The sequence below is a fragment of the Malus domestica genome, chromosome 12 (assembly GCF_042453785.1).
Source record: "Malus domestica chromosome 12, GDT2T_hap1".
NCBI classification, from domain to species: Eukaryota; Viridiplantae; Streptophyta; class Magnoliopsida; order Rosales; family Rosaceae; genus Malus; species Malus domestica.
Genome location: NC_091672.1, coordinates 30,372,104 through 30,385,342, shown reverse-complemented (window position 1 = coordinate 30,385,342; position 13,239 = coordinate 30,372,104). Strand labels below are relative to the sequence as shown.

At 38.9% G+C, this 13,239-nt stretch overlaps 4 protein-coding genes across 4 annotated transcripts; 2 read left to right on the top strand and 2 right to left on the bottom strand.

The window, feature by feature from the left end:
- Positions 1-296: 296 nt before the first annotated feature.
- LOC103451057 (peptidyl-prolyl cis-trans isomerase CYP19-3-like) lies at positions 297-1,688 on the bottom strand. Its single transcript, XM_008390484.4, has 2 exons — positions 1,516-1,688; positions 297-998 (listed from the first exon to the last, which is right to left on the bottom strand). The coding sequence occupies exon 2, from the start codon at positions 977-979 to the stop codon at positions 452-454; it is 528 nt and encodes a 175-aa protein (XP_008388706.2). The 5' UTR covers positions 980-998; positions 1,516-1,688; the 3' UTR covers positions 297-451.
- Positions 1,689-2,545: 857 nt separating this feature from the next.
- On the top strand, positions 2,546-4,756 carry LOC103451055 (pentatricopeptide repeat-containing protein At3g26782, mitochondrial-like). The gene has a single exon (XM_008390482.4). It carries the CDS (start codon positions 2,546-2,548, stop codon positions 4,754-4,756), a length of 2,211 nt encoding a protein of 736 aa, XP_008388704.4.
- A 24-nt stretch (positions 4,757-4,780) lies between these two features.
- Positions 4,781-7,161, bottom strand: LOC103451056 (uncharacterized). Its single transcript, XM_008390483.4, has 5 exons — positions 6,845-7,161; positions 6,099-6,391; positions 5,908-5,997; positions 5,261-5,622; positions 4,781-5,151 (listed from the first exon to the last, which is right to left on the bottom strand). Exons 1-5 carry the CDS (start codon positions 7,089-7,091, stop codon positions 4,887-4,889), a joined length of 1,257 nt encoding a protein of 418 aa, XP_008388705.2. The 5' UTR covers positions 7,092-7,161; the 3' UTR covers positions 4,781-4,886.
- Positions 7,162-10,738: 3,577 nt separating this feature from the next.
- Positions 10,739-12,499, top strand: LOC103451054 (AT-hook motif nuclear-localized protein 20). Its single transcript, XM_008390481.4, has one exon. The coding sequence runs from the start codon at positions 11,347-11,349 to the stop codon at positions 12,259-12,261; it is 915 nt and encodes a 304-aa protein (XP_008388703.2). The 5' UTR covers positions 10,739-11,346; the 3' UTR covers positions 12,262-12,499.
- The last annotated feature ends 740 nt before the right edge of the window (positions 12,500-13,239 follow it).

Below are 13,239 nucleotides of genomic sequence, written 5' to 3'. Positions count from 1 at the left end.
GCTACTTCACATATTGCAAATTGGTTTTATCTTTTATGGTTTGGTTTCATTCTTACAAAATGCCTCCTCAAGGCTTGTTTAGCACAATTTGGAATGGACTTTGGCATAGTTCCGTTAGTGAAATTAATCCGACCTCATTACAACAAAAGAACCCAAAATTTCACTATTTCTTCGTAATCGCATTATAGTCTTAGACCATCTCCAATCATACTCTCTATTTTTAAGTCGTTAAAAATGCTCTAAGTCACCACACACGATAAAAAGATAAATAGCCACGATTATACACATTCAAAGCATTTAAGAAAATATACATCCATTCAAAGTATTATTTGCATTACATCAGTTTTCTTCAAACAAAACACCATTTTTGCTTGAAACTTGAAACTAACTATAGTACTAAAAGCAACCCTAAGCTATGACGTTACTTGAAACTTCCCCAACTATTCAAACATCAACACTCATCTTTTATCTGACCGCAATCTTCGATCACAACAGGTTCAGAAGTAGTCCCACGCTCCGAACCCACCCTTTCCATCTTCTCAACAACACTGTATCCATTGACAACTTTTCCAAACACAACGTGCTTTCCGTCAAGCCAAGGTGTGCTCGCTGTGCAAATGAAGAACTGTGAACCATTCGTATTAGGTCCAGAATTCGCCATGGACAAAATTCCAGGGCCAGTATGCTTCAAGTTGAAGTTCTCATCCGCGAATTTCGCCCCATAAATCGACTCTCCCCCAGTTCCGTTGCCTTTTGTGAAATCTCCACCCTGGCACATGAAGTTCGGGATAATGCGATGGAATGTGGATCCCTTAAAGTGCAGTGGCTTCCCTGATAATCCCATCCCCTTATCTCCGGTGCACAGAGCACGGAAATTTTCAGCAGTTTTCGGGGTTTTATCAGCAAATAACTCCATTACAACTCGACCCGCCTTCATCCTTCCGATCAATATGTCAAAGAAAACTTTCGGGTTCGACATTTTCTCTACAACTTCCAATCTGTCAAAACCAATCACAATCACATCAGACCAAACACATAGATCAAATCAATTAACACATCAATTAATTCACAAAGGCGATACTTTTAACATATTTTTCATGATCTAACAACGAAATCGGGCAACAACATTCAAAATTCTCACAGTTTGAATAACAAAAACCCAATAAACAAATCAAGAAACAAATAAAGATTAACAAACCCCATCAAAGAATACAAATAAATTTGATATCAACAGCAGGATTTAGCAATGTCATCATTCTTCGAAATCCTCGGGCAATGTCGAGAGGATATAGTAAAAAAAAGAAGAAAGATTTATGATTTTGCACAATTTTTGAGCGCATGGGCTGTTCATATTTATCGCCCATAAGCCTTCGATATGTGCTTTTCCTCGATTCATTTATTTTACGATTGAAATATTAATTCTTTGGAAATGGGATCTAATGGCATCACAGATTGAACAGAAAAGATAGAAACTTTGAGTTACAGAAAAGATGGGGGAGAGAGACATTACGTTACCTGAAGATGAGATTTGGATTGGAGACGAACAGTGAAGAAGATGAGATGAGAGGCCAGGGTTTAAGGTGTGTTTATATAGAGGAGCAACGGGATGGGGTGTAGGGTTTTGGATGAAATTTGTAATTTACTTTGCAGGGAGAAACTTTTCCAATGTGACCGATACATGGGTGATATATTACGTGTCATTATATAAATGGTGAAATATGTGTGTTAAAAAGTTAATAACTTAAAAAATAAAATTTTCTATTACTTATATAAAAACATGTGGTGTACCCTTCTTATTTCGGTCACAATCAATATAACAAGACGAGTCTCATATATATTATGAAGTATTGGAACATAATGAAAACATGTGAAGTAAACATAATGTGTGTTTATTTAAATAATCAATAAGTCTCTTACAATTTATTGGAAACAATAAAATACAAAAGGAAAGCTATCTATTTTCTATCTAAGTGAGTTACAACCCTAGGCGGGTGCCGAGGCGAGCACCTCAGCAGCTCTAGCATCATTTCTTAATTTTAAAACGTCTAAATATTAATCGGGACAGTGGCCAGCGCCTAAAACCTAGGCAGAGACCTTGACGGCGTTAGGCGGAAATTTTTAAAATAGTGACTCTTTGTGACAACTTCTTCACCCTCAGTGGTGGCCTGTCCATCCATGGACCAAACAATGGTGAAGATGTAAGGTAGAAGATGTTTGAAGATATTCAGCCCAGCCCAAGCTGAAGCCCAATCGTGAGGTAGAAGATGGAAGGGGAGATTTTGAAGATATTTCTCATGGGATGAAAACATTGAGAAAAAGATGCAATTCCAAAGCCTACACATCCATGGACCATACAATGGTCACCACCAAACCTCATCTCCTTCCACCTTCCCTCCTTCCTCCCTCCAAATTCAAATTCCTCCAAACCTCTCCAAACAATCACACCCCACACCCAAACACCCACCCATCTACCCACCAACCAACCACTTCTTTTACCCCCCATGGACACCCCAACCTTGACCACACCCAGCAAATCCATGCCCACATGATCAAAACCCAATTTGATCACACCCAGCAAACCCCTCTCACGCACCTCCAAACCCAGCTAAGCCCTGCAGCTCAGCACAACTTCTTGATAACTTCATACATTAAGAACAACTGCCCGGCAATTGCACTCGAAATATATGCCCAAATGCGAAGAATGGACACTCAAGTCGACAGCTTCACCATTCCATCAGTCCTCAAAGCTTGCGGGCAATCGTCTTTCGCGATTTTGGGAAAGGAGACGCACGGCTTCGCGCTGAAGAGCGGGTTGGATGGTGATGTTTTCGTGCGCAACGCGTTGATCCAAATGTATAGCGAAAGTGGGAATGTGGTGCTAGCTCGCTTGCTGTTCGATAAAATGACTGACAGAGATGTTGTTTCTTGGAGTACAATGATTAGGAGCTGTGTTAGGAACAGATTGTTTGGTGAGGCATTGGATCTTATAAGGGAAATGCATCGTGTTCGAGTGAAGCCTAGTGAGATTGCCATGATTAGCATGGTTAATCTCTTTGCGGGGGTTGCTGATATCGAAATGGGGAAAGCGATGCATGTTCATGTTGTGAGGAATGGCAAGCATGAGAAATTCGGAGTTCCTGTTACTACTGCTATGATCGACATGTATGTCAAGTGTGGAAATGTAACTTATGCAAGGAGGCTCTTCGACGGGTTAGGACAGAAAAATATTGTTTCGTGGACTGCAATGATTGCGGGGTACATTCATTGCAGAGATTTACACGAGGGAGCAAAACTTTTCAACAGAATGCTGGCGGAAGGAAGTTTTCCGAATGAGATTACGATGCTGAGTTTGATTATCGAGTCTGGGTCTGTTGGCGCTATGGAATTAGGCAAGTGGCTGCACGCCTACATTCTGAGACATGGGTTTGTCATGTCTTTGCCTTTGGCCACTGCTTTGGTCGACATGTATGGAAAATGCGGAGAAACCAGATATGCAAGGGCTGTTTTCGATAGTGTGGATTACAAAGATGTTATGATTTGGAGTGCCTTGATCTCAGCTTACGCGCATGCCAATTGCACTAATGAGGCTTCACAGCTCTTTGCTCGGATGAAGAATAGCGGAGCAAGGCCAAATCAAGTCACAATGGTTAGCCTGATTTCGTTATGTGCAGAAGTTGGAGCCCTTGACCTGGGCAAGTGGGTTCATTCGTATATAAACCAGCAACGGGTGGAAGTTGATGTCATTTTACGAACAGCTCTAGTTGACATGTATGCGAAGTGTGGAGAAATCGATATGGCTCTCAGGTTGTTTGATGAAGCCACAAATCGAGACATTTGCATGTGGAATGCCATGATGACAGGATTTTCTATGCATGGCTGTGGAAAACAAGCTCTGGAACTCTTTGAACAAATGAACAGAGAAGCTGTGGAGCCTAACGACATCACATTTATCGGAGTTCTCCATGCTTGCAGTCACGCTGGATTGGTGGCAGAAGGAGAGAATTTTTTTGAGAAAATGGTTCGTGTCCATGGATTGGCTCCGAAGGTTGAGCACTACGGATGCATGGTGGATTTGTTAGGTCGAGCTGGGAAACTCCACGAGGCTCATGAACTGATCAAAAGCATGCCCATACAGCCTAACACAATTGTATGGGGTGCCCTGCTCGCTGCGTGCAAAATCCATAAAAATCCCGACTTGGCTGAAGTTGCGTCAAGGCAGCTTCTCCAGTTGGAACCTCGAAATTGTGGATACAACATTCTGATGTCGAACATCTATGCAGCATCAAACAGATGGAATGATGTTGCCGGGGTGAGAAAAGCCATGAAAGACAGAGGAACCAAGAAAGAACCCGGTCTCAGCTCGATCGAAGTAAATGGCTCGGTCCATGACTTTGTAATGGGGGATAGAGCGCACCCTCAAGCCGGAAAAATTTACGAAATGCTGGCTGAGATGATCAAGAAGCTGAAAGAGGCAGGTTACGCTCCTAACACGTCGGTCGTGTTGCAGAACATAGATGAGGAAGAGAAAGAAACTGCGGTTAACTATCACAGCGAGAAACTGGCCATGGCATTCGGTTTGATCGCTGCTGCTGCAGGTACCCCGATTCGGGTTGTGAAGAACCTCCGAGTCTGTGACGATTGCCACACAGCAACAAAGCTTTTATCAAAAATTTACGGGAGGGTAATTATAGTAAGGGACCGGAATCGCTTTCACCACTTCAGAGAAGGATCCTGTTCTTGTGGTGATTATTGGTAGCAAACGACGATTATTTGTAACATGTAACGTAAATTTGAAATGTGATTAATTCATTCAGATCAACAATTACAAATTCTTCGTGTTTTTCCTTCTAAAGAATGATCAACATTTCCACATCGAAAACATAATGTCATCCAAGCCAAGTTTCAGTTTTACGACCTCCGCTACCACTTACAGAGTGCCGAATGCTGATCTTCTCAGTAGAATATTTTTGCTGCAGCCACTCGAAAGCGTTGACATCAAGTTTCCCAGTAATCGATTTCCCTTGTTTTCGACGATTATGCTGTTCCCGTATGGAAACCCAAAGTTTCTCAATGGCAGTCCTTTGTTTCAATGTGAACCTTGCTATGTTATCAAAGGCGTGCTTTGCTAATATGTCTATGACTGTTTGGCACCTGCAAAGTATAAGTACAATATAAAATAAGAAATTCTAGCTCTCCAGATGGTAATAGGTTGGATAATAAGAAGAGTGCATCGAAGAATTTAAAGTTTTCAAGAACTTACCACGGGGTTTTATAACGCTGAGCAGCTATCTCTAAACAAAGAACCAAGGCTTCTCTTTTTGATCTGAGGAATCTCTTGGTCTCTTCCTCCTCCTTCGTGATCTTGTTATCTTTTTTTTCCTTTGTTCTATCATCTTTCTTTGTAGAGGCAGGAGTTAAAAATGCATCAAGCCCAAACGGATCAGATGACTCATCATTATTTTCCGCTGGTGCAGCTGAAGTCACATCCTGCTTCGTCTGATCATCTTCATCTGCTATCTTTGTTCCATCTTCCAGCACAGCTGCTTCCTCTCTGTCATCGTCCTCGGTTGCAACAGGCAGATTAGATATGGCTTCCTTTAATCGTCCAGCTGCTTTTGAAAACTGTGTAAACATTCACATAACAAATGCATGACGAGAAAAAGAGGAAGAACATGAAAGACAGAAAAAAGGTAAGTCAGGGTTGGTGAAGATATCACAAAAACAAATGGTAGTTCTACGCTGAAATTTATTAGTAGATAATATTAAATGAAAAATATTAGTTTAGAATGCATATGTATCCAAATCGGTTGCATGGTTCATCCTTCTCATCAAATCATATACCAAAGAAGCTATTCATTACATGATTCAGAAACTATGATCACAAATTGCCATAGGAAAAGTTCTCACCAGGAAGCTGTCGTCGGTGAATAATTCATTTGCCATCACTGCCCTGATTGTCCATGTTGTTAATTGATTCTTTTGCTTCTTATCGAGACACTGAAACAAAAATTTAATCCTTGTAAGTTGAGTATTCAAATAAAAATTTCATGAACCAACACTGACATTATCGTGCATTACATGCAGACTTTCAGTCTTACCTCAGAGGCATCTTGTGCCGCTGAAAACAATGCATGGTAATCAGCTCGCATGGAAGGATCCGTACAAGAAGTAGGAGATTCCATTGCGGCTTCTAGTATAGCAAAACAGTAATCACTAGTCTCAGCTTTCACACTTCCCGCCTGAATAAGCTGGATGGCAAGCTTTGAAGCCTTACTAAACTTCGCAGGAGTCTTTATATGCGAAGCTATCTTCTGCATCGCCTCTATCACCTGTTGCTCTGAGGCATCCGTCGTGGTTTTGAACCTCAACTTTTTCTTTTCCGGCACAGTTTCTAAAATCCAGTTCCAAAATATTAGCTCATTTGACCAAATCAAAACATTGGTATTTCACACAAGTTGCATACATGAAGAAATAAACAAGAATCAAATTTTATTAAATCGTCAACACTAATTTCTAGCAAGAATTCCAACACAAAGAAACGAACAGTAAGAAACCACATTTCCTTTACGAAAAGCTGCATTCCCAAAGTTATTTGAAAAGACTAATCATTCACAGAGAGCAAAACTTCAGTACATTAATTCAGGGAATACAATAACTAAAAACAAATGCAACCCTGATAGTTAAATGAATTCAATTCTGTTTCTAGGGTTCTTCAACAGCGAAAATTAATGTAAAACGAAAACCCTAATAAGGCAATTTTTTTTATAGCTGCTGGAAATAAAATCCAAGAATTTACAAGTAATGGGTTTGGAAGCAATGTATCCAAAAACCCAAAAAAAGATACCTTCTGGGGTCGACTCGGCGGGATTCGGCCGCTTGAGGGCGGATTTGAGAATTGGTTTAGGGGCAGCAACTGGAGGAGGAGCAGGAGCAGGGGAAGAAGAAGAGTCGCAGCTAAAAGAAGCTGTTTTTCGCGGTTTTGGTGGCTTTTGTGGTTCCGGCAGCTGTTGCCGGAGTTGGATTTCAGGAGAAGGAGGAGGAGGAGGGTTTGCAGATGGCGGAGGGAGGCCTTCAAACAGGTCGTCAGCCATGTCCCTCTCCCTCTCGATCGAACTGGCTCGGAGCTTGTCCAAACGGGGAGGAGTTCCAACCCGATTGGATCTCTATGTATTTAATGGATATGAAACTCTGATCGTGGGCTTTAATCCAAGCCCGTTGTAAATATGAATGCATCTTGGGCCCGTAAGATTATTCAAACCCACCCCAATTTAACTATCCATCTGAGTAACCCTCTAGTCATTTTCTTATTTGTATGACATTTTATTTGGCAATATTACTATGTTAAGCTATATCAAGAAAAGGGTGAGAGATTAAATTCGAAATACAGTGCGTTGAAGAGAAAGGCTTAATCACCAGGGCAATTTACCACTTACAACCCTCTATATTCTTTAAATAAATATATCCAAACTGTCGATTGTTCAACAAAAATGGACAATGAATGAATTTATAATTTGATTAATTTTTTAGTGTATATTTGTAAATTAATGATTAAGAAAATAAATTTTTTGATTATATATGATATTTGTATGGTGAAACATAGTATGAAGTGAGATTTACGTATACCCATTAGGGGTGTAACTCGGGCAGGTTGGAAGATCAACCCAATCCTAACCCAACTTTTACAATTTGGGATTGGCTTTGGGTTGGGTTTTAATCGGGTTCATTCGGGCTCGGGTTTAATCGGCTTCGGGTTTACTTGAGTTGGGTTAAGATTGCCCAACTTTTTCAAGTTTTAATCAGGCATTAGCATCGAATTTTAAATCCTATGTTTCTGAAAGCACCCGCACAGGCATGCATACATCCACAAAGACATCAACCTATTTGTATTAGCAAACAACTGACCTTAAAATCACTTTCCCTCAAATTTACTTGCTTAATAGCCTGCTTCGTCTGAATCGGCACAAGAAAGCAACATAAGAAACAATGACAACTCAAGTTGTGAAGCAGATCTCAAAGAGAGGTCGAATAGTTAATTTAATAAAGGAAGTTGTTCTACATGATGTGATGTGAAAAGCAGAATAAACTTAATATGATTCCTTTCATGTCAAATTGTATATTATATCAGTAGGTTCTCATGAAGGTGCAAAGGTGCAGAGGTCATTGAGAAGCATGTTGCACAGCTCAACCCAATCGGGTTTGGTTAATCGGGTTGGGTTGAGTTGGGCAAATGATCAACCCAATCCAACCCAATCAATGAACATGTTGAAATTGGGTTGGGTTCGGACGGGTTATAACTAAAAAAAAACCCGCTTGTTAGGGTTTAAAATCAGACTAGACATGGGCGGATTCAGATTGGCCCAACCCAAGTTGCACCTCTAATACCCATAATTGTTGTTATAGTTAAAACTGGGAAGAGTTTTGATTTTTAAAAAATAAATACTGATTTGATTGGTTATTTATCAATTTGTATTTTCTAAAATCATTAAGGAAACGCAATTTTTTATTCAAATTCAAGAGCCTTTCTTTAATTAATAGTTAAGGGTATTATATACGATATTTATACGGTGAAACATAGTATGAAGTGACTTGTCTCACTTTTAAAAACATATTTATATACTATATAATTAATTAGAAACATATACAAATACATACAAAGCTAAAGCATATTAAATTGCATGTACACAAAAGTTTGAAAACTTATATAAAAATTTGTGAAATATCCGAATTATGTTTAGAAAATTGAGAGACAAGATCCGATTCCCACAATTTGTTCCAATTTAATCTTTTTAGATTGGAAATGAAAATCTGGTTTGCTATCCGATCCATCAAAAAATTACTCTAAATAAGATATAAGGGCTACTAATCGTTTGAGAGTATGGAAAAAAACATGAGAATACTACGTACCCTCGTTAGAGCAAATTGTGTGTTTCAAAATTTAAGAAAATAAATGGAAGCATGCAAAGATGGTGGAGTGGTCATAAATTAAGACATGTACATGGCCATGCTTCTTTACAAGAGACAATATCGAAGATTTACATTAACAAACTTAGAGTTATATAGAGACAATAATGAAAAGATTGTGGGAGTAAAAGTTGAATGGTTTGGTTTTCTTGAACACCCCCCCCCCCTCCTTTTCTAGTGGACTAGCCAGCTCAGCCCCAAGTAGAGATACAAGACTCGTGGAAGTGCTTTTAAAATGACAAATTCATTTTTCGTTAAAATACTTTTAGAACCAATTCTTAGTAAAAGTGTAAAACTATGTTTAGATGAGGGAATAAACTTGGAATTTGGATAAAAATCAAAATTTATAAATTGACATGCACCAATTCCCTTGTTTGGATTCATAAACATAGAAATTTAGAATTTCTGCGTGGAAAAAAAAAACTTGAAATTTGGGACCCCTACTTCCCAAGTTTAAATTCAATTTAAATAGGTGTCATTTCACAACTATGAGTGAGAGTTTAAAAATAACAAATTCCATTGTTCTTTTAGGTTAACCAAATAAAAAAAATTCACAAATGCTAGAAAATTCACAAATTCTAGAAAATAGATTTCCATCGTTTCAATTTCCGTCAATTTAACATTCCTTAGTAATCTTAAATTTCCTCATCCAAATAGAGTGTAAGTGAATTTTGAAAAGTACATAACTAGTGCTACTAATAAGAATCACATAACTAGTGGTACCTTCAAGTGCTTTTTGGAATCCACAAACATTTTATCTAAAAGTGCTTTTAGTTATTTTAAAAACACTTCCAAACGACTTAATAAAGTAGTATTGAAGAGTTAAATATTATATAGTATTTCATCAAATGGTCGCTTTTATGTTAATTTACCAGCTTATAAGCTTAATTTTTTGTTCAAATTATTATATGTTTTTCTTATAGAATAGAAGAAAATGCTAAAAACTAGGAAATGCTAATTAGAAAGCATAGGAAAGGAACAAGTTGAGCTAAAAGCACTGGTACTGCATTCCAAAATTGCGTACGTATGTGCGTAGTTCCTTTTCTTTATATGATATGATCATGCATGAGAAATCCATACTCAGTGCTCACTCATCTGTTTGGAGTAAAATATTAACAAAAACAAAATCCCAAATTACATCTTGGAGTTATGAATGAGTGTATACATGTGATAATATATGAGATCCAAAAGAGGGAATGTATACATGAAAAAATATGTTCAAACAATTAAGAACATGTTTGAAAGTATTTTTAAAATAATTAGAAATATTTTTAGATTATAAAAAACGTTTCAGATTATGTTAACTAGGTATAAAAAGTTAGAAGTGCTTTTCAGGAAGCACTCACATTTACATAAAAATCTTCATTGTGCTTCTAATAGATGTGCTTTTAAGCCGAAGTGCTTTAAAAAAGCAATTCTAAATGAGTTACTTAATTTTGACATATAATTTATACACACTATTTTTTGTCCATCTGCACACTTTGTTTATTGATGCTCTTGATTCGCGTTTACTTTATTCAATCTAAATACTGAAATTAAACAGAAATATACATGAAAAGAAAAACAGCATGTAAAAATCGGAAGTTCTTGCTAAAATAACAATTGAAAAACTTAGGGTGGTTGGGTTATATGTAATTATGCATTATTGATGATACTACTTTCACATGAAAATCGATCTTCTTGTCAAGTTTCTTGCGTAGGGCACCATATGACGCTTTGCTACAAGAGGAGATCAGAGTTGAGGAGGACGTGCATCCCACATTCTCATCACGCGCACTCGACCCCACCCAAACAAAACCCTAATTCCCAAGACCGACACCACGCACCACCACCTCCCCCATTCATCATTTCATTTCGTTTCATCTCTATCTCCAATTCTCATCACATCTAATTTTTCAGAGAGAGAAAGACAGAGAGAACTTTGTAGTGAGAGAAACTAAAAGAAAGAAGGAGAGAAGGAACCCAAAGGTAGCTAGCTTCCCCTAGACAGTATTTGACCTTGACACCCACCCAAACCCTACCCAAGTTAATTTAACCCCAAAAAACCCCAACTTTTAGGTAAATTCTTCCCCATTTGATGTTTATATCTTGGTCGTACCTGATCAGATCTCTCTTACACTTCACTCTTGTTACTTGTCCAGCTAGGGCTCTCTGAATTTTCTTCCCCATTTCTTTACCCTACCTCTTCAAGCTCTTCTTATATATCTAGATTTCCTGTTTATACAGATCAAACTTTCTTTATATAATCAACCAGCTTAATTATATCACTTCTAGTCTTCTACTTGTCTCTTTTCCTTTATTTTATAAATTTATATAAATTACTATACTATCTTCGTTCTTCCCTCCTCCTTTTTTTACTTTTCATTTTCATTTTTTCAATCGATCATGGCGAACCGGTGGTGGGCTGGACAGGTAGGTCTACCGGGAGGAGGAGTAGTGAACGAAACCTCAGCCGTAGCAGCCGCCGGCAGCTCCCCCATGAAAAACCTCATGAAACCAGATCTGGGGATCTCCATGAACACCACCGGAACCAGCAGCCTCGGAGGATCCGGCGGTGACGAAGACGACAACAACAGCGACGATCCCAAGGAAGGAGCCATCGAAGTCGCCACGAGACGACCTAGAGGCCGTCCGCCCGGCTCCAAAAACAAGCCCAAACCCCCAATCTTTGTGACTAGAGATAGCCCTAACGCCCTCCGCAGCCACGTCATGGAGATATCCAGCGGGGCCGACATCGCCGACAGCGTCGCCCAGTTCGCCAGGAGAAGGCAGCGCGGCGTCTGTGTCATGAGTGGGAGCGGCACCGTCATCAACGTCACGCTCAGGCAGCCGTCCGCGCCCGGCGCGGTCATGGCGCTTCACGGGAGGTTCGAGATTTTGTTCTTGACTGGAGCGTTTTTGCCTGGCCCTGCACTGCCTGGTTCAACCGGGTTGACCATATATTTGGCAGGCGGGCAGGGCCAGGTTGTTGGAGGAAGTGTGGTTGGCCCCCTTGTGGCTTCAGGGCCCGTGATGGTGATCGCGGCAACGTTTTCTAATGCGACGTATGAGAGGTTGCCATTGGAGGAGGAAGAAGAGCAAACAGGAGGGGGTACTAGTTCGGGGACTGCAGCGGGAGGTGCGGGGTCGCCGCCGGGGATTGGAGGTGGTGGGATGGGAGACCCGGCGGCATTGGCAGGGATTTATAATTTGCCATCGAATATGCTTCCAAATGGAGGGCAGGCACAGTTGAGCCTTGATCAGCAGGCAGCTTATTCATCTTGGGCTCATGGTCAAGGTGGTGGTAGGCCTCCATTTTAAATCAAGTTAATAATTTTAGGGTTTATGGATTATTGTGAATTAATTAGGAATAAAATTGAGAAGTGAGTGCTTAATAGTAGTATACTATTAAAAAGGGCCTTATTGTGTCAATGGGTGATGTCGGTTTTTGCTTCGCCAGTGATAGCTTCTTTTGTTGTAGTGGTAGTCTCTTTGAAATTAACTCACTTTGAGAGGAAGAATGAAACTGGAAATTATTGAGGTACTTTAACTTCATTAATCTGTGTTGTGCTTTGTACTGCTTGAGCTGGTGCTCCGTTTTCTTCATCTGGTGCAGCTGTAGAATTTCCCTTTTAAATTAGGTGAATGCTTTACAATGAGTATTTTTATATATTAGTTAATGACTAAAACATGAAAGAAACCAATCATAAATAATATTGATGGAAGAGTTAAATTAAAATTAAATGTATATACATAAATATATATAGGATATAATCCCCTTGCATCTTTCTGAGATATTTCAATTTATTTCTTCTAATTAAACTACCAATTAATCTTTTGAACCAAGTCTAATTAAGCTGCTACTTGGATTTGGTCATTCATTTTATGTTTTATTATATTATATTGTCTAAGTGGTGTGATCGGTAGATTTAATTAATTATGTGTATTGTGCAGTGATCTTTCTTTTTAATAATGTGTTAACCGGAAATGTTATGAAGAATTATTAAATTGGAAATTAGTTTAACATATAATGAGCATAAGAAATACGAAAAATTGGAAGCGACATCCACGCTTTTCTTTCGTCTTAGATGTTCATCTGTATATCTTATATATTATTAGGTGAAATTTTAAGTCTACTTTTCTATGAAACCAATACACATGTTGTTTCCTTAACTATTTTTATTAGCTAGTTTAATTTATGGGACCAATATTGCTGGTCGACTTTGGCTACTGTGCTTGTCTAAAATTTATTTATGTTAAGCGAAAGACCATTACTGTTGAAAAAATTGACCATAAAAT